Source organism: Balaenoptera borealis, assembly GCF_965194805.1.
Source record: "Balaenoptera borealis genome assembly, chromosome: X".
NCBI lineage: Eukaryota > Metazoa > Chordata > Mammalia > Artiodactyla > Balaenopteridae > Balaenoptera > Balaenoptera borealis.
The window spans coordinates 31,927,622-31,953,782 of NC_138881.1; the positions used below are offsets into that span (position 1 = coordinate 31,927,622).

The 26,161-nt window shown below is 38.8% G+C and overlaps 1 protein-coding gene and 1 long non-coding RNA gene across 2 annotated transcripts in view; one reads left to right on the forward strand and one right to left on the reverse strand.

Moving 5' to 3' along the window:
• LOC309621123 (melanoma-associated antigen B16-like) overlaps positions 1 to 25,448 on the forward strand; it is a 42,439-nt gene extending 16,991 nt beyond the window's left edge. Inside the window, exon 2 of the mRNA XM_082378233.1 lies at positions 24,353 to 25,448. Within this exon, the coding sequence (XP_082234359.1) occupies positions 24,410 to 25,447 (1,038 nt within the window). The 5' untranslated portion in view covers positions 24,353 to 24,409 and the 3' untranslated portion in view covers position 25,448. The remainder of the gene's footprint in view (positions 1 to 24,352) is intronic.
• Positions 1,990 to 8,361, reverse strand: LOC309621220. The gene is made up of 2 exons (XR_014239834.1): positions 6,305 to 8,361; positions 1,990 to 6,253 (listed from the first exon to the last, which is right to left on the reverse strand). It is a non-coding gene; the product is annotated as an uncharacterized lncRNA (long non-coding RNA).
• Positions 25,449 to 26,161: the final 713 nt, after the last annotated feature.

A 26,161-nucleotide genomic window follows, 5' to 3' on the forward strand; every position in this document is an offset into this window, starting at 1 on the left:
CTCCCAGCCCATTTGTTTTATATATTACCTATAGATTTCTCTTTCAGAAACTATTGACTCATTACTTTTGCCTCCTCCAAAATCTTCAATGGTTCCCAGTGCAATAAGAAGTAAAACAAAACTGCCCTACAAATTCTGCCTGTATTCTTAACTGTATGTCACTCTGCATTCGCTACCACACACACACTCCAGACGTACCCTTCTAGTCATTATTTACAGAAATTGTCTTCTCTGTAATTGTAATAGAAATTGTCTTATTCTACAGTAAGGTTGTTTCATCTGCTACAATGCCATCCTTCACCCATATTGGCTCATCATTCAAGGTCCAGATAAAACCCAGTATCTCCTAAGAAGCCCTCTCAGCCCCCCGCTGTTGTGATTAATCTCTTTCCACCATGCTCCACAGCATCATGTTGAAATTTCCAGTCTATTGGAGTGTACTTTGTATTGACAAGATTTATGGATGTCTGTTTCCACCACCAGATATGAATTCCTGGGAGGCAGGAGCCATATCATATCTATCTTTGTATCCATTGCTAATATTTGAAATAATTAACAAACATAGATTCGAGTTCTTACCAATCTGAAAGGATGCTGATCAAAGTCCTGAGACTCCCTGACACACTATGTGTTAACTCCTTAGCTGTCACTGAATTATTGGGAGATGCAGGGGGCTCTGGGGGAGGGGACAAAGTAGTTAGAGGGCCAAGGGTTATACTGTAGTAAAAGCCACTGTTACGATATTTTAACAAGCAGAGCATAATGCTTGAATGCCAGCCTTGTTTATGCTATGCTATGAAATATGCATGCATATGCTACTGCTATGCTTATCAAGGATTTCCTAATTATAGGCCCTCAGTAAATAACTGTTGTATACTTAAGAACGGAACTGAAAATTAGCACTTTTTTTTAAAGACTGCTCACACACACACACACACACACACACACACACACAAGCTGATGCATATCTTTGACCAGCATGAATAGGGAAAATTTCACAAATGTGTGAAATTTTTATATTGTAATTTTCCTCATATTATTTCAGATTAGCTAACAGCTGTTCAAAAAGAATTACACTTACGGTGTTTAAAAACATGTACAAGTCTTCCAATAGTAACATCAATAAAAATGGAATTAGCCCTTCCTTGACTAGCTCTCTTTTTCCAGAGCATAATGGCAACATTAATTCAACTCTGAGGGAAAACTCTGGGCACAGCTATCATAAACATGTTTTGCAAATGTTTTTCAAAATGATGAAGCCTGTAAAACCTCTTATGTAACCACCAGCATTTATCCTAATCCACCCTCACTTTGCGTTGGGCCCTGATTCGCCTTTAGTTCCCTAAATTCCTTCGAAAATCTTTCATACAATTATGTTAAAAGAGCACATATTTGCTTACTGTAAATATGTCTTGAAATGTATAGCCTCACAATTGCTGGTAAGACCAATACAAACAAGGTTATACAAAGGAAAAGCATATCAAATCCACTTATTTAATTCCTCTATTTATTTCAATAACTCCTAGCCCAGGAGTTTCTTTCAAGGTTGTCATAAACACTCCTAATTCAATAATGTTCCACAGTTCATGATGCCTCTTATGTTTCTTCTCCTAAGTAGTAGACCTTGCTGCCTTATGTACAGTAGGATACTGAAGTTCGTTCACTATGTTTTGTCTAAAAATAATCATGCCAATTCTGAGGGACCTGTTGCTCATTACAAAAGAATAGTTAAATTGCACAGCTGTCATTGGATGATCAAGATTAAAATTGAAATATAGGTTAATTTTTTGTTTCTTCTTATAAAATATTCCTTCATTTTATTTTATTTTATTTTTAATTAAAACATTGGATAAAATATCTCTTTGTAATTTAAAAAATACATTGTACTATTTACTAAGTAAAAAATCTTCTGAGGCAGAAAACCAAATGAAAGAGCAGTTTCCCTGGAGTCACTTGATGAACCCTGAGTTTTGAGTTTTGCTTTTTAAAAATTTTTTTTTTTATTGAAGGATAGTTGATTTACAATATTGTGTTAGTTTCAGGTGTACAGCACAGCAATTCAGTTTTATATATATATATTGTTTTAAATTTTTATTTATTTATTTTGGCCACACCTTGCGGCATGTGGGATCTTAGTTCCCCAACCAGGGATCAAACCCATGTCACCTGCGTTGGAAGCACAGAGTCTTAACAACTGGACTGCCAGGGAAGTCCCCTATATTGTTTTTTAGATTCTTTTCCATTATAGGTTATTACCAGATATTGTAATAATTGCATCTATATTCATCAAAGATATTGGCCTGTAATTTTCTCTTTTGGTAGTGTCTTTGTCTGATTTTGGTATCAGGGTGGTGGTGGCTTCATGGAATGACTTTGGCAGTGTTCCCTACTCTTCAGTCTTTTGGAAGAGTTTGAGAAGGATCGGTATAAGTTCTTCTTTGTATGTTTGGTAGGATTCCACAGTGAAGCCATCTAGTCCTGGACTTTTGTTTGCAGGGAGGTTTTTTTTTCCCCAGACAGATTTTATCTCACTTCTAGTGACCTGTCTGTTCAAATTATCTGTTTCTTCTTGACTAAATTTTGGCAGGTTGTATGTTCCTAGAAACTCGTTCATTTCCTGTAGGTTGTCCATTTTGTTGGCATATAATTGTTCATAGTATTCTCTTATGATTTTTTTGTATGTCTGTGGTATCGGTTGTTCTTTCTCTTTTTTCATTTCTTATTTTGTTTATTTGGGTCCTCTCTTCTTTTTGGTGAGCATGGCCAGAGGTGTGTTGATTTTGTTTATTCTTTCAAAAAACCAGCTCTTAGTTTTATTGATTTTTTTTTTCTATTTTTAAATCTCTTTTATTTATATCCTCTTTGATCTTTATTATTTCCTTCCTTCTGCTGATTTTAGGTTTAGTTTGTTCTTCTTTTTCTAATTCTTTTAGGTGGTAGGTTAGGTTGCTTACTTGAGATTTTTCTTGTTTTCTGAGGAAGGCCTGTATTGCTATGAACTTCCATCTTAGGACTGCTTATGCTGCATCCCATAGATTTTGTTTTGTTTTGTTTTCATTGTCATTTGTCTTGAGGTGTTTTTTGATTTCCTCTTTGACCAATTGGTTTTTTTTTAGTAGCATGTTGTTTAGTCTCCATGTAATTGTTTTCTTCTTGTTTCTCTTTCTGTGGTCAATTTCTAGTTTAATACTGCTGTGGTCAGAAAAGTTGCCTGAAATAATTTCTATCCTCTTAAATTTGTTGAGGCTTGTTTTGTGTCCTGGTAGGTGGTGTCTCCCAGAGAATGCTCCATATGCACTTGAAAAGAATGTGTATTCTGTTTTGGGGGGGATATACTGTCCTGTAGATATCAATTAAGTCTACCTGTTCTGTTGTGTCATTTAGGATCTCTGTTGCCTCATTGATTTTCTGTCTTGAAGGTCTGTCCATTGATGTCACTGGGGTCTTAAAGTCTCCTACTATTACTGTATTCCCATAAATTTCTCCCTTTATGTTTGTTAGTATTTGTTTTATATATTTAGGTGCTCCTATATTGGATGCATATATGTTAATCAGTGTAATATCCTCTGCTTGTATTGATACTTTCATCATTATATAGTGTCCTTCTTCGTCTTTCTTTATGGCCTTTATTTTGAAGTCTGTTTTGTCAGATATTAGTATTGCTACCCCTGCTTTCTTGTCATTTCCACTTGCATTAAATATCTTTCTTCATCCTCTCACTTTCAATCTATGTGTGTCTTTCACAGTAAAGTGGATCTTTTGTAGGCAGCCTATTGTAGGTTCTTGTTTTATTATCCAATCTGCCACTCTGTGTCTTTTGATCGGAGCATTTAGTCCATTGACATTTAAAGTAATTATTGATAAGTATGTATTTACTGCCATTTTAAACTTTGTTTTCCAGTTGATTTTGTGTTTCTTCTTTGTTCCTTTCTTCTTTTTGTTTTTCCTTTTGTGGTTTGATGGTTTTCTTTTGTACTATTCTTGAATTCCTTTCTTTTTGATTTTTGCCTCTTTGTTGTATGTTTTTGATTTGAGGTTACCCTGGTTTTCAAGTATGTTGACCCATTACTATGTCTACTTGTTTTAGACTGGTAGTCATATAACCTCAAGCACATTCTAAAAGATCTACATTTTTCTTACTCTCCTCCCCTGCATTTTGTGATTTTGCTGTCCTATTTTACATCTTCATGTTTATCTTTTTGCTGTTCATTGTAGGTATAATCACTTTCACCGAATTGTTTTTATTGTTTTCTTAATATATGTGCTGGCTTATTTAAGTGATCTTCAGTCCTTTTATATATTTGCCTTTACTATTGTGATTTTCCCTTTCCTATAGATTCTTGCTTCTTTTCCATTTAGAGAAGACCTGTCAATATTCTTTTAGGATAGGTTTAGTATTGCTGTATTCTTTTAGTTTTTGCTTATCTGAGAAATTCTTAGTTTCTCCTTCTATTCTAAATGATAATCTTGCTGGGCAGAATTTTCTGGGTTGCAGTTTTTTGTCTTTCAGGAATTTGAATATGTCATGCCACTCCCTTCCAGGCTGCAGAGTTTCTGTAGAGAAATCAGCTGATAGCCGTAAGGGGTTCCCTCGTAACTGACTCTTTTTCTCTTGCCATCTTCAGAATCCTCTCTTTATCTTTAACTTTTGCCATTTTAATTATGATATGTCTTGGTGTGGGTCTGTTCGGGTTCATATTGTTTGGGACCCTCTGTGCTTCTCATACCTGGGTATCTGTTTCCTTTTCAGGTTTGGGAATTTTTCAGCCATAATTTCTTCAAGTACATTTTTGATCCCCTTTTCTCTTTCTACTCCTTCTGGGATCCCTATTATGTGTAGATTGGCACACTTAATATTATTCCATAGGTGTTGTATGTTGCTTTCCTTTTTTTTCTTTTTTTTTTTTTTTTAAGTCTTTCTGTCTTCTCTTCTGATTGGGTGATTTTCATTATTCTATCTTCCAGATGAGTTATCCATTCTTCTTCATTATTTAGTTTGCTATTCATTGCCTTTAGCTAGGTTTTTATCTCAGCAATTGAGTTGTCTAATTTTGATTGGCTCCTCTTTATAGCTTCTAGTTCCTTGTTCCAGTGATCTGCATTTCCATTGATAATCTTTTCTAATTCCTTAGCATTTTTATTACCTCCATTTTGAACTCAGCATGTGGTAGACTGGAGAGGTCTATTTGATTTTTTGTTCTTTCAGGGTATTTCTCTTAGTCTTTTAATTGGGAATAGTTACTCTGCTTTTTAATTTAACTTAGATTTCTTTGACTCTATGAAGTGAGGAGAAATATTTATCTACTGTGGTCTTTTTTTTTTTTTTGGCCGCACCACACGCAGCTTACGGGATCTCAGTTCCCCCACCAGGGATTGAACCCGGGCCACAGCAGTGAAAGTGTTGAATCCTAACCACTAAACCACCAGGGAACTCCCTACTGTGGTCTTGAAGGGCTGCTTTTATGTGGGAGCATCCCTATGTAGACTGTGTGAGTCTGAAATATTTGGTGTGAGGACTGTTTTTGGTATGGATGCCTCCCATGTCTTTCCTTATCATGTGCTGGCCATTGTCCCCTTGATAGGGGGTGTGTTTATTGTTGTGGTTATCAGAACCTGCACTGGATATTTGGTGGAGCCTCCTCTTTGCTCTGTGGTTGTCACAGCCCTGTTGGGGACAGGATCTGCTCCCCAGTTCTTGAAGTAGAAGCCCCAGATCCAGTTCTAACCTACAGTTGAAGTAAGCAGGACTGGAGCACTCCCACTGAGAAAGGAGCTGCCGCATATTCCTCCACAGGAGCTGTCCACAGGGACGTGTGACTCTGTGATATCACCTGCCACCTGGTGTGTGCACCCACAAAGTCCACTGTTGCTGTGGGAGTGCTGGTAATTGGCTCTGACGTCCTCAGGTATGTGTACACTCCCAAAGTCTGCTGGCGGGAAAACCCACTGAAACCACGCCCCTGAACCCACCAGGGGAGCACTGGTAGTTGGCTCATATTTCAGCCCCATTTCCACATGTGCACTCCCAAAACCCGCTTCTGTCAGAGCCATGCCCTGGTGTGAGAATGCTGACAGTGAGACTGCTGTGGTAGATCCATGCCCCTCCCTTCACGCGTTGATAATTGGGCTTCTGTGACAGACCCATGCTGTGTCCTCTTGTACCCTCAGTTTCAGCCCAGACCACACTCCCAGCCCTTCAGTCTGTCTCCATGCAGCCAAACTGAGTCCTCTCCCCAGGTTTGTCCAATGAAGCCTGAGTTTCAGCACCCAGCTACTTTGAACACGAACAGGCTTCCAATGAAGCCTGAGTTTCAGCACCCAGGCATGTGTTTTGGTCTGGGAAGTGTGGCAATGTGGCAAGGACTGTCTGTACTGGCCTCTTTGTACACTGCCTGGCCAGAAGCCACCTCTCACACTGTCCTCTTAAGCCTCTGAAGCTCCCTAACTATCCCTGCAGACCTCCCAGCCAGTGAAGGAGGTTCCCAGGGTGAGGGGACCTTTCCTCTTTCACAGCTCCTTCCCAGGGGCACAGGTCCCGTCCCAATTCTTTCTTTTTTTATTTTGTCCTACCCAGTTACATGGGGATCTTTCTTGCAGCTTTGGTTGTATGAAATCCTCTGCCAGCTTTCAGTAAGTATTCTGTAAGAATTGTTCAACGCGTAGATATATTTTTGATGTATTTGTAGGAGGAGGTGAGATTCATGCCCTTCTACTTCACCATCTTGATCTCCTCCCAAAACATGGGTTAATTTAATTAATTTTATATCCCAGATTATATGCAAAATGGTGAAATATACTACTTCATTGAAATATTTGGAATAGGTTTACTATAATCTATGATGAATTCTTAATGGACTTTGTAAAGCAAAATTCTTAAAAGTGATGGGAAGATTTCAGAAGATGCTAATGACTGTTGCTGTGGTGACGTTTGATGTCAAGCACACTAGAAGCTGAGGAATGAGCCAGTGGACTCTTCCATCACAGTATGTTTTGTTGCAGTGGCAGTGAATCATGGAGTCAAGCAGAGCTCCAACTTTATGCCAAGTTTATGCCTTTTAAGAATTTCCTTTCTACTTGATAATAGTATTTAGATTCAGTCTGCTATCTTTGCACTTCTTTCTTTGCTCTGGTTCTCTACACCTTTTATACCAGGTGTGGACTCTGCCCTCAAACAATCTTTGGTTCTCCCATTCTTACCCAGTTCAGTTCCTCAGTTCTCTGGTATCTTCCTGCTCATCCTGCTCAATACGCCATGTAACTTTGTTCCGAGTCACCCATATCTTCCCACTTAAGCTTGAATTGCTATTTCCTCAAACATTTCCTCAGTCATCTCCAAAATTTAATCTGTTTTCTACCCTTCCAGACTCAAAAGAAGGCAAACAGGATATGGAAGGACCTTCATAGATAATTTCAGACCATTATTCTTCCACTGTCATTCATCAAAGATTTTAGAAATTCATAACCTGAGATTATCCCTTTCTTTATCATGTGTTTACTTCTCTATCACTCATTTTTTTTTAAAACACAAAATCCAAGCCCAGAATCAAGGTTTTCCTTGACTTGTCTCTTGCCATCATCCTTGGAAATTCAAGATAATGTAGTAATAAAAATTTCTGACAGTCACCTTGATAATTAACATGGATCTCATGGCCAGCTATTCTAAAACTGCCCTTAAATCTCCTACTTATTTGATCTGTTTCGTTGATACCATGGAACTTATCTAGTCTAGGCTGACCTTACCCTCCCATTGATTTTTTCATAATTCCTACCAAATGGTAAGGAAGTCACAAATAGGGGTTAGCCCTAAAATTTGGGTTGCTCTAACTGCCCTTTTTACTCCTGCTTAGCTGTATTTTATCAATCTCATATTGCCCTAACATGGCATTTTCCAAAGGGCTCTTCACATCTTTCCCTAAGCCCTTTAGTTCCCAAGTTTCATCTCTTCTCATCATGTTGAAGAAATGGTTTTGCTACCTATTTTCTGTAGTAATTACAGATATGCAAGATTTTGTATGTGAATGTTTACCTGGCCTCAACTCTGGACAGTTGGTTTAAAGAATCATAAGTTCCCTTCATACACACATACGTTTCCACAGACTAGACCTGATCTCTCTCAGCATGGGTTGCATTAACCCCCAAGCTGGTGGACCTCTGAGAAACTCTGAAAACCTTGAGGAAATATTTATACTCATATTTGTATCCTCAATCCAGTTTATGTCCTTTGAATTATTTAACTTATGTGAAAGTAAAACAAACTTGGTTTAAGTAATCATTTTGAGAGTCTTTATAACTGGATTAGTGTTTGTAGGCTGGCCTGGCATACAAGTCCTACCAAATATACTTCTATCTATCTATCTATCTATCTATCTATCTATCTATCTATCTATCTATTTATTTATTTGCCTCTGCCCCTATTTGTCCGTATCTATCCTCACCACTCTTGTCCATGACTTTGTGACTTCATGGCTAGACTACTGAAAACATCTACCACATCGATTCCATAAACTCAGAATAGTTTCTCTCTAATGTTAGACTGCTATATTAACTTTTTGGAAAACTATTTTTATGTTATACTTCCACATAAAAATTTCCCATGACTCCTCACTACTCGTTGAATGATGCAAAAAATCACTGACACAAGCCTACCTTTACAGCCCCAACTCCCCAAGTTTCCCAAAGGCTCAGTGTCCCAGTTAATTTGGAAAACTCCATATTCTGAGAATTTGCTTTGTCGTCCACCTTCCCTGAATTTATAGCCACATCCAAGTTTACGTATAAATGTACTACTCATTCTCTAAGTCTCAGTTATGATGGTAGCTTTTTTAGATAGTCTTTCCCTAATAGTCTAACTAAAAGAGATTCATCATCTTATGGATTCTTAACATTTATCACTTATATGGCACTTGCCTTTCTCTAGGGAGCTTCAACAGAACAGTACTCTAAAGGACTCTTGGCCACTTATTCTGGTGCATAAAAACAATATTTGGACTTTAACAAATATTCAGGCAAGTGGGGATGAAGAGACAGCACTCACCCGGAATTGCTGCTAGATGTGTGTTTCTCACATTACAAGTTTGCCTCTATTAACTTTGACCAGCCTTTGATCTCAGTCCCTAAGGCTCTTTCAAGATTATATGTTTGTTTATTGCATTACTCACCTAACCAACTTGCTTTCCTCTGAAGCCATCAGTGCTTTAATCCAAAGGAAACATGGACATTTTAAGATCTCTTGAAGCTTGTTGGAGAAGTAGATTTATACAAAGACGTTTTGGTAACACTGATATACCTACTTAAGACCAGCTGTAATATTGGCTGGCCGGAAGAAACTCGGTAGAGTTTGGCACTTGAACTCTCTATTTAGAAATATAGTAATATAGTTTACTGGAGCATGAGCATCCCTGAGAAGCATTTGTTATATTTCTTTAGTTAACATAAGATAAAAAAATTGCATTACTATTGGAATATTCTAAGTCAGCTCAACCACTGATGCCTGGGGGAAAAGTAACCTGTGAAACTGAGGCTGAGAGAGGGCAAGTAAATTGTTTCAAATTATATAACTAGTATTTGACTCCAAGGTCAGTGCTTTGAAATCTTTGTGATAAATCAAATACAGCATAGGATCCTTTTTTATATGGTGTTTTCTTTTTACTCTGATGAATTAGTAATAATAACAGCAGCAACAGCAATAATAACATTGAATTAGCATTTATCATGGTCCAGACACTGGCTTAAGTGCATTAAGTATATCATCACATGTTCTTCATTGAACAATCCCTGTCCCCATATGAGAAAACTGACTTGTCCCAGGGATAGTAAGTGATGGTGCTCGGGTATGAACCTTTTCCTGCTTCTGTTCTGCTTTACTGTCTGCCAAGCAAAAGGAAACATCCTGCTGTTAGCTTTTATGAAGTTAATATTCTGCTTGTTTGCTCTCTCATTACATTATAAACTTGACCCAAATTTAAAAGGAGAACAGTTACATTACTAATATTTCAACTTTATTAGGTTTCACATATTAGGTTTAACTATCTTCAAAATAAATTGCTTTGTTCTCTCATAAGGTCAAGATTAATGATCTGTTAATTTGAAAATTATTATTTTATCTGCTTTTGTTGAGCAAAATGTTATACGTACTGTGGAATGTTATTTTAAGTATGTCGTTTTTTTGCACATAATTACTGTTAATTAAACAATTTACCTTTAACCAAAATTCATGAGTATATTTGCCTGTATGCAGTTTCATCCAACTAGAGTAGTACAGGAAACACTGAACATGAGCGCCATACTCAAATTTTGCTTCAGTGTGTGCGTTTCATTTTAAAGAAAAAGTTTACGGTGTCATGAAATTCACCATGCGATGATATTGCCCTGTGTTTAAAATTAAGCATATAGTTAAATGTAGTCAGATAACATAAAGAAAACATGTTTCTCTCGAAGAGGAAAAACAGAAAATGTTATTAAATAGGTACACTAAAAGGGGTTTTTGAAAACTCCAAACAACATTTCCTTCCTCACCAAATATCTTTTTTCATAGTCACACTCTTGAGTTTCTTCGTATTCTTCTTCCTAATTGCAGGATGCACATCACTCAGTTTGCCATCTTCAGTTCTTAGTTCCTTCTTTCCCTAGAGAGAATATGGAGAATCATTGCCTACCTTTATTGCCCCTGGATTAACCTATCATAATTATATAGTTTAGTTTCTTGAAAGTGCTTAAAGTTCAATATGTCTGACTTTTTTTTTAATCTCCCATCTGTGCAGCAAAATCTTGGCAATTGCTGTTTTCTCAGACACAATTTCTGACTCCCACCATTTGTCCTCATTATACATTTTGGCATGTCTAGTGCCAAACACAGACTCCGGCACATAGAAGAACTCACCAACATTAATTGAATGAAAGAATAAATAATAAATGAATGAATGAATCGTTGATTTTCAGCATTTTAGCACTGCATTCAGAAATTTCTGCCCCCTGGACTGATCTTTGTTATACAATTTTCTAATTGGACTGTGGCCCCAAAGGATCCTCCAACACCTATAAGATAAACCCTTTCTACAATTTCCCAGTGACTTTGGCATTGATCTCCCCCACCCCGCCACTGTCCTATTTTATCTTCACCATAATATCTTAGGAGATTTTACTTTTCCTCCACTCCAGATTCTTGTTTTCCCTCTTATGTCTATGCAAACTATATTTTTGAGGATAGCACATAAATAATTTAAAACGCTGGTTTAATCCAACTGAGAGCAGGAGACAAGAACAATTTAATCTATTTTTATTAAAGTGTGCTATTATTTTTTTTAAGGAGAAACTCTGTCTTCAAGTCTCACTTCTAGACCACTCACAGGATGTCCAGTCTCTGCAGACATGAGTGTATGTATTCTTTCCTGCAAATATATCTTAACTAATACATAATTTATATCCAGTATGTATCCAGAGGTACTCAAATGAAGTTCTTCCTCCTTGATAGTTTTTTATATTTTGTGTTATCTAATTCCATACTAAGCAAAGAAACTGTCAAAGAATTTATGGCAAGAAGCCAATAAGCCTCCTCCATTTAAGTAATTGTTATTCACCATCCTGAAGCACTCAGAAACATGCATATTTGTTAAGCCCAGCTAAGCTGCTGAGCTGAAATATGTTAAATCTTGGATAATAGAGAATGAAGCATATAAATTTGGTCATAAAAAGTGCTTTGTTCACTTTCCAGTTTTCTTCAAGTCTAAGTCTACAACGGACTATCTGAATGTCTCAGATTACTGAATAATGATCCCTTTCCTTTAACGAACATGGAATTTGCCAGAGGGAGCGGAGCATGTTGCTAAAAAGGGTAGAAGGTGTAACAGCTGGACAACATAACTATAAAAAATTATCTTGCTCTACTGAAGACTTTTTTGTTACCCTGCTGTTTATCCATGGAGAGCTTTCCTGTTTCTTTAAGGCCCTGGAGCTAGTTAGGCAGGCTATCCTTTGTTTCACTTATCTATGCTGGTCTTCTCCTTTCAAGCAATGTCACTTTTCTCTGAAGGTTTCCATTTTTCTAATCTTAATGAAATCAGAGCATAGTTATAAAAACCTTCTCAACCCTAAGGTAGGATACAGTATAAAAGCATAATACAAATTTCACTATTGCACTTATCTTTCCATTTATTGCCAATATACGTAAGTAATCAATATATAACAACAAATGAGAAAAAAGTGTCCTAAGGCTTAATTCCATGTAAGGAAATTCTCCAGAAAACTAGAAAAAAAAGTCAAGCATATCAACCAGACAAGTATCATGACAATGAAACTAAATGGATATGATTTTAATTCACTACTGTGAGCAGCATTAAACAAATCAAATTTTAAAGATGGCAACTTTGTTTTCAAATGCACTGAAGTTTATGTGTCAAGAAAATCAGTCACTCCTGCAAGAATATTAAGTATGTTAAATCCTTTGTAAGACAAATTGAGGGTTTGTGTGTGTTTATAATATGTTTTATATATGTACTATATTTTATCACAAATTAATTACATTTTACACATTAATTATACATTATATAGCACATATTATATATGACGTGCTGCTATATACGTATTCCATATTATAATTTTATATTATATACTAAAACACATTGGCAGTGGATCATAGTTGAAATTCATACTGTGTCTAATCAAAACCCCAAGACTCTCAGCTGGCTATGGGGCAAACAAAGAGTTACTCTCAAAGATTGTCAGAATATTGCTATTTTTATTCCATCCTACTCAAGTATAAATATAATTTTAGAATATAATTTTCTCTTGGCAAAAAAGGGCTCCAGGTACATTTTATCATCTTTGTTCACTGATTACTTTCATTCTCAGAGAAGTATTTGGGTTGTGGCAATCTCATTAGAGCAAATCAGGAGAAAGAATTGTTTGATCAAAATGTGTTGTTTTATTAGTAGAAATCTAGGGAAAAAATGCCTGATTTTTCTCGTGCATGAACAGATTGAAATAAAAACCTTTAGAATAGGAAATTCAAATAAAATGAAATGTTTAGAATAGGAAATTTAAACAACTCAACAGTAATTATTAATGTTATCAAAGACAAAGAATCACTAGCTTTTTCATAGTATACAAAAATAGAAATGTACAAGTTCAAGTATAAAGTTTCTGTCAAAAGCTTTATGTTATACACTATTTCCTTTTCCCTGAAAATATTCATTTCCTAATGATATGGAATCTGAAAGTGAAAGCCAACGACCTTCTTAAGTGTACATTTTCCAACTCATGAAATGTTCGTGAGCAAAAACCCAAAGGAATGCACAATGCCAGCCCCCTCCCTTACAAGTCCATAAAGAAATCCATCATAATAGTGGAATTCATGGAAAAGATGGTTCTATTTTTGAAGATGTATTGATAAAATAAAATTTTTTTCTTAAAATCCAAAATAATTTGATTCATATAAAAAACATAAATAGGAAGATTTTCATATGTTATAAATCAGAAGCCACTTCTGGGTTAAGAGATTCATCAACCAGTATCCACATCCCCTCAGATGTAAAATAGCAAAGGTAGAAACTATTTTGATCCTTAGAAGCTTGGAAATTTTTCCTGGCCACATTGTGCCAGCATACCATCATTCTCTTTTAGGGACATGTTTTCTCAAAGTTCTTTCCAATTCTGATCTGTAGCAGATGTCATCCATGCCCTGCCATGTCCCTTCACATTTAAATCTTCCCTGTAGGTCAGTGGCTTCATGAAAAACTTCTCCTTTCTCCTTGAGGGCTTTCTCTGTTCTCAGGAGCGTGCTCAGTCCTCACAGGCCTCAGTCCAGAAGTTGCAGTTAAAGCCTGTAGGAGCAGTCCTCAACCAATGATGGATGGAAATTGGTGGAAAAATAACCCATCTTCCTTGCCCTTTGGTTGGAATAACTCTGAGGTGAATTATTCCAGAGGTCCACAATGGGAATAAGCCCCAACTGCCCACAGTGGTAACCCGCTCATTAACACCCATTGAATTAGTCTCTTCTCTTCACTCTTAGTACAGAATGTCTACCAATTCACATGGCAGAATAAACTTTTATTGTATTAAGCGCTTTATATTTCAAATTTTGTCTGTTATATCATTTAGCAGACACTTTTTCTGGCTAAAACACAGCTACTCTTCCTGGTGTTAGGCTTATTTAATATTTTAATTACTAATGTAACTGTAAATACATTCTTGTTGCAAGAAATTCTAACAATTTTCTCCCTTTACAACTCAAAAATTCTGTTCCTTCCTCAAAGGTAAACACATTTAACATCTGAAATATATTAATTTAAAGCTCATTCTAGTTGTTTTTTCATACATAGATATACCATAAAAATATGTTGTGCTGTTTTTCACATACGTGGGTTCACTGATCCTTTTTATTGTTTCAGTATCCAAACCAATGTATACTTTTATCTCAGACACAGTAGCTTTACCTCTTCACATTCATTCTGAATCTTCTCGTATCTTCTGTGTCTCCAACCCACTTAATTTTTATGTTGTTTATTGGGCATATGAAATATAGTTACGATAACTTTCAATGTCCTTGTCTATGCATTTTATCACGTGTATCATTTCCAGTTCAGTTTTGATTGCTTAATTTTTTCCTAATTATTGGTTATATATTCCTGCTTCTTTGCATGCCTGGCAATATGTGGTTGGATGCCAGACCTTGTGAAATTGTGATTTTGCCTTGTTTACACTTGTCCAGAACAAATGCACAGTTTTGTTTTTTTTAATTTCAATATATCAATATTCTTAAGCTCTGTTTTGTAATGAATATTAAGTTACTTAGAAACAAAATAATCTTGTCAGTTCTTGCTTTCCAGCTTTGTTAGTTGGGACTAGAACAGCATGAACCATGGCTTACCTCACCTCACTTCTGAGTACTCTCCCTGATGCCCCATAAATGATAAGGGTTTATCACTTTGACAGGAAGTACTCCCTGCCCTGTGTGGGCTCCACAGTTCTTTCTCTGTGCAGCTCTCTCCTCTCTGGTACTCTTTCTTAGGAGCTCTAGCTGCATCGTCCTCTCACCACTCTCAGCTTCATCTTATCAACTCAGAGATACCACAGGCTCCACTTGAGCTCCAGGCAGCAAGCTGGGGTAATTATAGGCTCAGATCCATTCTTTCCCATGTCTCAGGGATCACTGTTTTCATGGTCTGATGTCCAGTATATTGAATAGTGTTGTCGTGTATTTTATCTATTTTTTAAAATTGTTTCAGACAAGTGGGAAAATCCAGTCCCAGTTACTCCATCTTCAGCATACTAGAAGTTGTAAAAGTCATAAGTAAGATCTAAATTATTGCAGCACACAAATGTCATGAAAGAGTAAACCAGCATTCCAAACACATTAAAATTAAAATTGGAATATGAAAGACTGTGGCAAACACACACACACACATATACCTATATAATTTTAGCCTTTTGAGAATTTTATGTAAATGAAATTATAGAGTAGATAAGGTTGACCTGTAAGATTAGCTTTTTTCATTCAGCATTATTTCTGAAGATTGATTCCCATTGTAATATGTATGCTTGTCCCCTTCTTTTTTATTGTGGTGTAATATGAATCAGTCTTTTATCAATTCCTCATCGTAGGTTGTTTGGCTTGCTTCCGCTTTTTGGCTATTACAAACAAAGCTTCTATAAAAATTCAGATGCTGTTTTTTTTGTGTGAGTGTAAGTTTTCATTTCTCCATGAAAATATCCAGAAGGGGCCTTTTCAAACTTAAGTAATAAGTTAGTTTTATCAGAAACATCCAAATGGTTTTCCAAAGAGCCTAGCTCATTTTGCATTCCCAAATCAGTGTATGAGAGATCTGATAGCTCCACAACCTTACCAGGACTTGGTATTTTTAGTATTGTCTTTTTTAGCCATTCTAATAGATACGTAGTGGCATCTCATAGCAGTTTAAATTTACATTTTCTTTGAGTGTGATGATGTTTAATGTATTCTCATCTCCTTATTTGGCAGCCATAAATCCTCTTTGGTAAGCATGTATTCAAGTTTTATGCCAATTTTCTAACCGAACTCTGTCTATTACTGTTGAGTTTAGAGAGTTCTTTTTATCTAGGGAACAAGCCCTTTCTCAGATATGTGATTTGCAAATATTTCTCGCAGTCTTTGTGTGGTAATTTCTTTTTCTTATCATTGCCCTTCACAGAGCAAAAATGTTTTAAATTTGATTAAGTCTAATATAGTGGGATGAATTGGGAGATTGGGATTGACATATATACACTGATATATATAAAATAGATAACTAATAAGAGCCTGCTGTATAAAAAAATAAATAAAATTCAAAAGTTCAAAAAAAATAAGTCTAATATAGATAGGTTTGATTTTATGGATTAAAGTCAGGTGTGAGAGCTTTTCACAGTGGACGGACTGGGCATGCTATGCCATTGTGGTGAGTCTGTAATCTACAAGAGAAGAGAGAAGACAAGATAGAGTAGAGGGAACATTTTAAAGTTCCCCCTTAGTTATTCCAAGTGTGGCTTGGTTCAGTGGATTTCTATTGCTTCACTGCAGGAATCTGAGGTGGCACCTGAAACCACAGCTGCCATCAACCATCAGTAAGGTCATTTCAGTAAAGCATAAAAGTTTGAGTTGCTTGAGGCGGTATGACTCCGGAGTGTACAATAACCACCTAAAGCCTCTTTAATGGGTGAGAACTGGCCTATTATTATTTTTATTTTAATAAAATGTAAAGAATAGACTAGGAATAGAATTGAGGATATCAGAGTAAATCGCACACAATAAGGCTGGGGTGGTTTTTTTATGAAACTCAGATAATATATGTATACATACACACACACACAAACTCTTGTTAGACATTCTTAATAGTTTATATATATTCTCATTATGAAGGATGGTTAAAAAAAAAAAAAAAAAAAGAGTCACTACACTAGACAATGCAATGTAAGATAATGCCCAAAATTTAGGGGCTCACAAAATCCTGAACTATCAGATTCTTCCGTATAGTAAGTACATCTTTAAGAACTGAAGGTCCTCAAGAGGCTAATTCTACAGGGTAAATGGAAGGAATAGATCAGCCTGTTTTTTCTCTAACAGCCCATCCTCCATTCTAAGGCTCCTACCTTGTGCTGCAGCTCCTCCATTGTGCTTAGATCCTGATCCATTTTGTGTAAGAGTTGGGCAAAAGTCTCAGAGCAGGCAGGAAGGTAATATTATCAATAGAATAAACTAATTAAAGAGCTGGAATTCCAAATACAGATATAGACCACCATGAGAAAGATCTGAAAGGACCACGTGCTCCAGAACTTGGGTAGCAAGGAGCAGAGATCTGTTCCTGCTTTCAGTCTGGAGAGGCTGTAGGCTGCTATAGCTGAGGTGAGATGTAGAGTTTGGGGGGTGGGGCGGGTTTCAGACTACCACTGTAGCTGAAGAAGAGTCCCACTCTTCTGGCTCTTATCTTTTCAAGGGTATTCCCCAGACTTACCTGTTTTGGGGACACCTGTGATTCTCCAAGGCCCTCCGAGAGCCCCCATCCACCATCACTACTGCTGTAGCTGCATCATGCACAAGAAGCAATAAAGGAGCTAACAGAGTCAAGAAAAGGAAAATTCAAGCACTTCATGGGCCCTGCCTGACAATAAGTGCTTGTGTGCAGACCCTGTATCGAACAAGGTGACTTTTTTAGTGTCGTTTCTGTTGCTCATTAATAAAATGAAAGCGCCCATCACAAAGACACATATGCTAATGAATGTCAACAACAGGACCACTTCCCTGAAATCAGGATAGCTTCTGAGTAGATGGAACTGGGTTTTATCACTGATTTGAAGAAAGTTGTCTCCATGGAGCGCTTCCATGCCCTTATTAGCAAAATGGACCTTACCTTTGATAGGAAACTGAGTAATGACAAGGACGTGCCCAAGGCCGGCCACTAGATTACTAAGGACAACTGAGCCACTGAGGAGGAAGTCTGGGAAGAGATTAATGTAATGAAGGTATATGTTGAGAGGAATCACTTCTCTACTAAGAGCCCATGAATCTCATCTGATTCATGGATGGAAGAAAATACCTGATGCGCTGGAAGATTCTCAACAGTGATCTGCATGCTATGAATACGTGTGGATTCCAAAAGTCCATGCCGAAACCAGCACAATGAAAGTCTTGGTATTTTCCACCAGGGCCCATGTTATAGTCCCCACTGCACTCCCTTCCTGATATGAAGAGGCTCTAAGAGATGAGGAGGGGAAATCCCAAGGCAAAATTGCAGCCAGGGTTGGCTCTACTGCCATGGTCAGTGTACATTACAGGGCCAAGTTCAACAGCTTCTCCTGAGGCAGACTTTTCACTTAGTGTTTAAATACTAAGGTCAATATTCTAAGTAGCTGAGGTCCAGTATAGGGCTGGAGGGAAAATTTTATATCATTTTTGTATTCCTGATTTATGTGGTAACTTGGGAGTTTTTCCTTCCTTCCTTCCTTTCTTTTCACACTTCCTCCCTTTCTTCCTTTTCTCCTCTCTCTCTCCATCCCTACTTCCCATATAGCCTTGCTTTCTTCTTTCATTTATTTTTCAAGTGCTGTTCTTTTTATACATATTTAAATAGCTTTAGAACCTATGTTTATGTATAATTTTGGTTGAATATTTACTGCTTTGTATCAAGATTGAGTAGGAGTTTCGTGACTGTAAAACAATGTTTGCAATCCAGAAGAGGGTAACCTGGTATTGCAGTCCATGTTTCTTAGGAAATCTGAAAGAACTCAGTAGTAAAATCATTTACCCCAAGAAATTGATGCAAATAAATTAAATGTTGGTCAATTCTTGTCTTTCCTAATGCTTTTTACTGTCATTTTGTAAAACCAAAGGTATCTATTTATATTTAGTTATAAAGAATATTGGAGAAATTAAATCTTAATAATTAGATACCAAGCTCATTCGTTCATTTATCTCTAAAACATTGAGCATCTGCTCTTTGGGAGACACTGTACCATTGCTTGAGCTGCTCAGATTTTTGTGTGTAGAAGTTGGAAGAAGTGAGGTAGCACGGTAAACCAGAGGGACAATTTTTAAAAAGGAGTTAGGAGGCATGAGTTCAAGTTAGAATAGTCATCTATAAATGTCCCATTGCATGGCCTTTTGCACATTCAGTAAGCTGCATGTCCTTCGTGAGAGTGAAGTTTAAATTTAGCTTCGGAGTGGGCAAATCAAAGGTGTTGGATTGTTCAACAGATAACAGGTCCCTCAGATGGTATCTCACAGTTGAGAGACTAAAGCCTGGAATGCAAAATGGGTCTCAGCAATTAGTCTTGAATCCTGGATACACTAGAGAGGTAGGAGTTTGGCCCCTGTCTCAATACATTTGAGGACAGTTTGCAAAGTAATTGCATTGCATAATCAGTTATAAACACATATTCCCTTCCATAACAAATGAAGGATGACTTCAAGGAGAAACCTAGAACCCAGAGAGTGGCATTTGGAAATTTATCTGAAGGCCTTAAAATCTAATCAAGGAATTCACAATATATGCCCAACAGGCTTTCACAATGCTATGGGCCAGGGAGTGTTTATACCTTCCACTTTTCCTGTTTTGAATAAGAATGTCTATAGTTGCTGTCCTTTCCCTGTCCCACTATTATATATAGGGTGTGTTGGGGCCTGATAATTTGTTTCTTTTATTTCAAAGGTCCACAGAGAGAGAAGTATTGTGCCCCAGTTGGTATACTTAACTGTATGTTCCCCAAGAGCCTCATCTTCATAGGAGCGTATTTTAGGTGATGAGATTTGGATTTTAAATTGCTGTTGTAGTAGATTCAGATTTGGGGGGATCTTGGGAGAATATTAATGTATTTTGGATGAGGAAGAGACTTGGTTCATAGAGTTCAGAGATAAATTGTGGTAGACAGAGTCTAAAGTAGTTACCATGATCTTGACCATTTGGTATTCATGCTTCTGTATACTACTCCTCTTGAGTATGGGCAAGGCCTGGGACTTGATTGTAACCAACAGAATATGGAAAACTGATATGTCACACCCATGATTACATTACATTTGATGCCAAAAAAGATGGGACATCATTCATTTGATTACAGACACCATATATGACTCTGTTTTGCTAAAGACTTGCTCTCACTTTCCTGCTGGCACTGAAGAAGAAATCTGCTATGTTGAGAACTTCCTATGGAGAGGGTCACCGGCCTGGAACTACAGGCTACTTTTAACCGTTTAAACTGATTTTACAAGAGTTTTTTTTTTTTTTTTTCTTTTTTTTTTTTTTTTTTTTTTTTTTAATTAAGCTCTTAGTTCTTCAGACAAGAGGAAATGAATTCTGCCAACAAACTAACTGAGTGAGCTTGATACTGGATTTTTCTCTAGTCAAGCCTTCAGATTAGAGCAGAGCTCAGTAAATACCTTAATGTCAACTAGGAGAAACCCTGAATCAGAGAAGGCAGTTGAGCTATGCTTGGACTCCTGATACACAAAAACCATGAGAGAATTAAATTGTGTGTGTTTTTTTAACTGGTATGTTTGTGGTAATTTGTTACGCAGCAAAACAGAACCAATGCATGAAGAATAGTGTATGCTATTCTTCTGGATATAAACTCTTCTTTTTTGTCTTTCTTCATTCCTATATTTCATGTTTCAAACCTGAAGTGGTTATCTCATGACGAGCAGAAATAGATTCATATAATGTTTGAGTAAGTAGGATTGTTCCTTGATCTCAAGGGTGAAGGGAGCTGGAATGAAGTGTGTGGAGTAGAGATGGGTGTGTGCCTTGCTCTGGGCTAGTAATTATCATGATTGACGATGATCTAGATGGTGTCCTTCCTCTTCAAGTTCCCCTCAGCTTAGGACTCTGTGGAATTATTTCTTGGAGTCCCCTTTGACATTTCAGCATTGACTGTCAGACTAAACTCTCAAACCAGGAACCCAGAATACCATTTAGATGGTGGAAGTTTCTCATTTAGGCACTTTCAGGACCTGGCCTGTCAGGAGTGGTGATAATTTACTTTATGGATGAAGAGTCCCTCCCTCTGGGTTCACTAAGAGCTGCCTGCCCATTTTGGAATTAGCTCAGGGTTCCTGAGTCCTGCCCTCTCTTAAATCAGACTCTCCTTAACGTCAGCAAGTGGAGAGACCTGTGCCTTTCACATTAAAATACTCCAAAGCCCAGTCAGGGGCCTCTATAAGGGGGTCTCTGTGCTAAACAGCAGAATCTGCAGGACACTTTCACTTGGAAAATAAAGGAGAGAGGCCCAGTCCCCCAAATTCCTAACTTCCAGAAGGAACACTCATCCTGGTGGAAAACAGGTGGGATTCTATTCCCATCATATCTGGACCCCCTGGCGTGGCACTGCATCTAGGTCAATAATGACCTCTTGGTTCTCAGTGTGTCTGTAATCAACAGGCTATTCCCTGGTGTCTCTTCTCTGGAACAGTACAGTACAGAGCATATAATTCTTGGAGGTGCAGAGCAACACAAGTCAGCATGGGGGATGATGTAGTGGGAGGTGAAATGAACATATCATTGGCTCAGATAGCATTCTCCCAATGCAGCATTCTCCCAAGTCCCAGTTGTCACATTTTGAAAGTAAAGGCCCAAGAAGAAAAACTACCTGTGGAACATGGGGAGAAAGAGCTGGCATTTCTTCTTCTGTCCAACTCATGTCATCTCACATGCTTATGTTACTGACCTGATAGATGTCCCCAGACTTTTCATTCTATCTCCTCCAGATTTATTGATGTGCTCGATGACCAATGTTGCCAGCTCTTTACTTGATAGAACATGTGAAGATTTTGTATGTTGTTTCTTCTGTTATGTAAGATCTATATGACCAATAATTTATAAGTATTACCAATTACAAAAGAAACAGAAATAAGTAATAATAGTTAAAAATAGTGTATGAAATATAGGTGCAGAGAGTTAAGTATTTTAAGAGAACACTAACAGTATTTTAAAACAATACCTCAGCAAAATGTGGCAACAAGGAAAGGTTTCTGCCTATAGAAAATTTCTGTTAATAATTTAAAGATATGGTAGAATGAGAAAATTACCATGCTAGCCCATAATGGAGAATGGAGAATGGTCATAATTATCAGAATGTGAAGATCACAAAAAAGGAAGACACATAGACATTATATATCTCCTAATGGAAGTATAAAGTATCACCTGTGGAGTGCTCTTGCCAAAAAAACAAACACATTGACCAAAAAAATACTGATATGATCAGACTTCTACTTATAACTATTGATGATGGTTATGATGAGTGTCAGGGAAACAGGGTTCATAGTACTGTTTTGTGTACTACACTAAATGTCAGAGAATTTCTATGTAAAATTATTTATTATAAATATCATGCCTTTAACTTTGAATACCCAAGAGAAATGAAGAGAAATGCTGTTTTTCAGCAAAACATATACTGCAAAGGAGGCCCATTAATAATAGAACATTGAAATCAGCAATCACAAACTGAAACACTAGGCCAAAGCCACACAGATCACATCAGGCTTAGAGGCTACTTGCACCATATAATCAGGGAAAACTAATCAGCATGTTCTGTAAACTTTTCCAAACCACACAAAAATATTTGAAATTACTCCACACATTTTAACAAGCAGGCTCCCCTTGATACAAAAACCAAATAGATGAGGAGACTCAAGAAAAGAATATTTAAGCCACTGTTTTAAACTGGACTAGAAAACAAAGCCACAGAGATAAGAATAGAAAAATAAACCAGAAGTATAAAAATGCAAATAGATAACATTCATCATCTGCATATGATTACTGCATATTACAGGTGTGGAACAACCTCATAAAACAGGGGCTTTCAAAATCATTCGTCTCAGTTGCTCCATGTACAAAATAAACTTTGTAGTGGATAACCTATGAAAGTGGCTAAGTCTGCCTGGTGAAAGCAGGAATAGATGGCTATGACTTTTCTCTGACAGCCCACCCCCCTGTCCTAGCCCCTGCCTGTCTTGTGCTCCAACTTCCCCATTTTCCATTGAGGCTGGAACATGACCCATTCCAAGCACTGCAAGGATTGTAGTAAGTGAACTCATCAAGGCTTTGCTGGGATCTGGCATTTCCCAGGAAGCCTTAAGTCATGAAAAAGGAGCCGAAAAAGAGAACCCTTTGTAATGAAAACAGAGGAAGGGCAACACCAAAGAATAAAGGGGGGGGCACACGAAGACGGGCTAGCGGCTGCTTTTCACCCTAAAGGTCGGGCAAGGCTGTCTGGCTGAGACACGCCCTCAGTTACTCTTCAGGGTTCTCAGTGGCAAGAGGACCTTGGCATGAGGGTCAAGACCTCAGCTCAACAGAGGGAGGCAGCTAGAGCGCGGCAGCCAAAGTGAGGGCTGGGAGCCGGACCAGCAAGCACCTCCCTTCTGAAACTGAGCGCTGCGTGCGCAGTGCGCCGCCCCTACTGGTGACCCCGGGCGGTCCCAGGCAGGCCTTACCGGATGTCACGCCCCCTGACTTCCGCCTCCAGAGCGCAGGGCTGCGAGGGCTTTAGTCTGAGGCGCAGACTCCAGTCAGCAGCGCGAGGAGCCCCAGGTGCCGCTCGGTGTCAGGTGAGACTCTAAATGAGGACTGAGGGGACCGCCGGCCCCAGAAAGGAGGACGCCCACCTGATGAGAGCCCCACCCCAACCCCGGGAGGCGCGGGCAGGTTCAGGCTGACCTACCACACACGTCCTGTTCGGCCATCTAATTGAGGTGGTGGCCTTTGTGCGTGGGGCTCAGGGTCCCCGACCTACGAGTCTTCAAGCAAAGGCCCCTGAGTGAGACCTGAGGGGACCCTCCCCCACAATAGTAGCGACTGACTGAGCCTCGGCCGGGAGGTCGGCCTTGGGAGGCCCCGGGCAAGAGCGGCCGGAAGTGGTGCTAATGACCTCGGCCATTGGAGTCTGAGGGAGGGGAGGCCTTAGTCTGGGACAGGTGGTGTCCTGTCACCAAAGGAAGGCATCTCAGGCCCTGCAGGAGTCCTGGTGAGGACCCCGAGTGAAGCCTTAGGGATCCTCAGACCCCAGGACGGCAGGTGTGCACAGTGTTCATCCCTGTTGTCAGCTGTGGATGTCCTGTCATGAGGTTCTCCTCACTTCCATTTTGGGGGTCTCACGGAGATGCGGCCTTGATTGGAGGGGGGCCTCAGGCAATAGATGGCGGCGGGCACCTTACCAACGAGGATCTAATTTGAGAAGCGTATGTGAGGATTGTGGGGCTAACCAACCCATGGCAGAGGGGGCTCCACAGCCCTGAGAGGTCCAGGGAGTGAAGCTGGCAGAGGCCACCCCTCCCTTCCTCCTCTGGGTCTCAGGAAGAGCCGCCACAGTTAAGTTTACCAGCTGAAGCCGCTCACATATGCCCTGTTTATCTTAGGTGGTGAATCTCATTGCCCACCGTCCTGTCCACGTACTGCTACCCACAAGAGTCATCATGTCTCAGCTGCGTCCTCAATACTCATATGATCAATGCCATCAGGCCTTCAGTGAGTCCCAGGGTCTGGAGGTTACACAGGTCTCCAAGGCTCTGGAGGAGACCCACCTCTCCTCCCATCCTCTAATGCCTGGCGATTTGAAGGAGGCTTCTGGTGCTTGTATACCCAGCACTCCTCAGGGTCCTCAGAATTTCTGCTCCTCTTCCATTGCTATCAAAGCCACCTCACCCACCAAATCGGATGAGGGATCCAATAGCCAAGAAAGAGAGTATACTCTGAGCACCTCACAGGCTGTGCTAGACCCCGAGAATGTGCCCATAGATGCTCTAGATAAGCAAGTAGCTATGTTGGTAAATTTCTTGCTGTTCAAGTATCAAATGAAAGAGCCAATAACAAAGGCAGATATGTTGAAGGTTGTCATCAAGGAGTGTGAAGTCCACTTTCCTGAGATCCTCCTGAGAGCCTCTGAGCGCATGGAGATGATCTTTGGCCTTGATCTGATGGAAGTGGATCACACCAATCACCACTATGGCCTCTTCATCAAATTGGGCCTCACCTATGATGGGATGCTGCATGTTGAAAGAGGCGTGCCCAAGACCGGCCTCCTGATCCTTATCCTGAGTGTGATCTTCATGAAGGGCAACCGTGCTACCGAAGACGAAGTCTGGGAAGTTCTGAATGTGACCGGGTTATATTCTGGGAGGAAGCACTTCATCTTTAGGGAGCCCAGGGAGCTCATCACCAAAGAATTCGTGAAGGAAAAATACCTGGAGTACCGGCAGGTGGCCAACACTGATCCTGCGCAATTTGAGTTCCTGTGGGGCCCCAGAGCCCACGCTGAAACCACCAAGATGAAGGTCCTGGAGTTTCTGGCCAAGGTTCATGGGACTGACCCAAGTTCTTTCCCATCTCAGTATGAGGAGGCTTTGCAAGATGAAAGAGAGAGAGCCCGAGCCAGAATTTCAGGCAGGGCTGTCTCTCCTTCTGTAGCCACTGCAAGTTCTAGTGCCAAGGCTAGCAGCTTCTCCCACACCTAGGGGAGTCAGGGATACTTTCTTCATGCATTGTTGGAAGAGGCAGTTAGTGCTGGTAGAATTTAGTTCTGAGGCGGGGGCAGAAAGGAAGACTATATTTGCCTATGTGTTCCTGTTTTGTATGTATAACTTGAAAGTTTATTCTCTTTTTTGATGTATGTATTACTCATATTTTTTAATATGAATGTAACTGGTTTCAAAATATCAAGGTTTATGAATGATACTGGTCATACATTTACTACTATCATGATGTTTAGAGCAAGAACTTTGTTGTTTTGTGAAACAGATTGTGACACTGTCCATCTTATTTTGTCATCTGGAATAAGAAGATGGCATTGCTATAGGCATTTATTTCCTTGCACATGTGAAAGGTCAGCTTTAAGATAGCTGGGATCAATAGAAAAAATAGAGAAGAATCTCTAAAAGATATTCAAAATTTGCTTTTCGTATTCCTTTTAGTTCTTGTTCTGTAAAATTAAATGATACATGCGTGGATTTGCTTAAGCTCTTTAAAGAATGTATAATAAATGTTAATAAATTAGACCTCATGTTCACTGGATCATTTATTCGACAAACCGTTATTGAACAGCTGCTCTTTGAAAAGAACTCTAGATAGTATTGGGAATGCTAGGATTAATGACTCGGCCTGCTCATAGCGTTTTAACATATAGGAGAAAGAATCCTTCATGGACAATAATGAGATCTTCTAATTCTTAA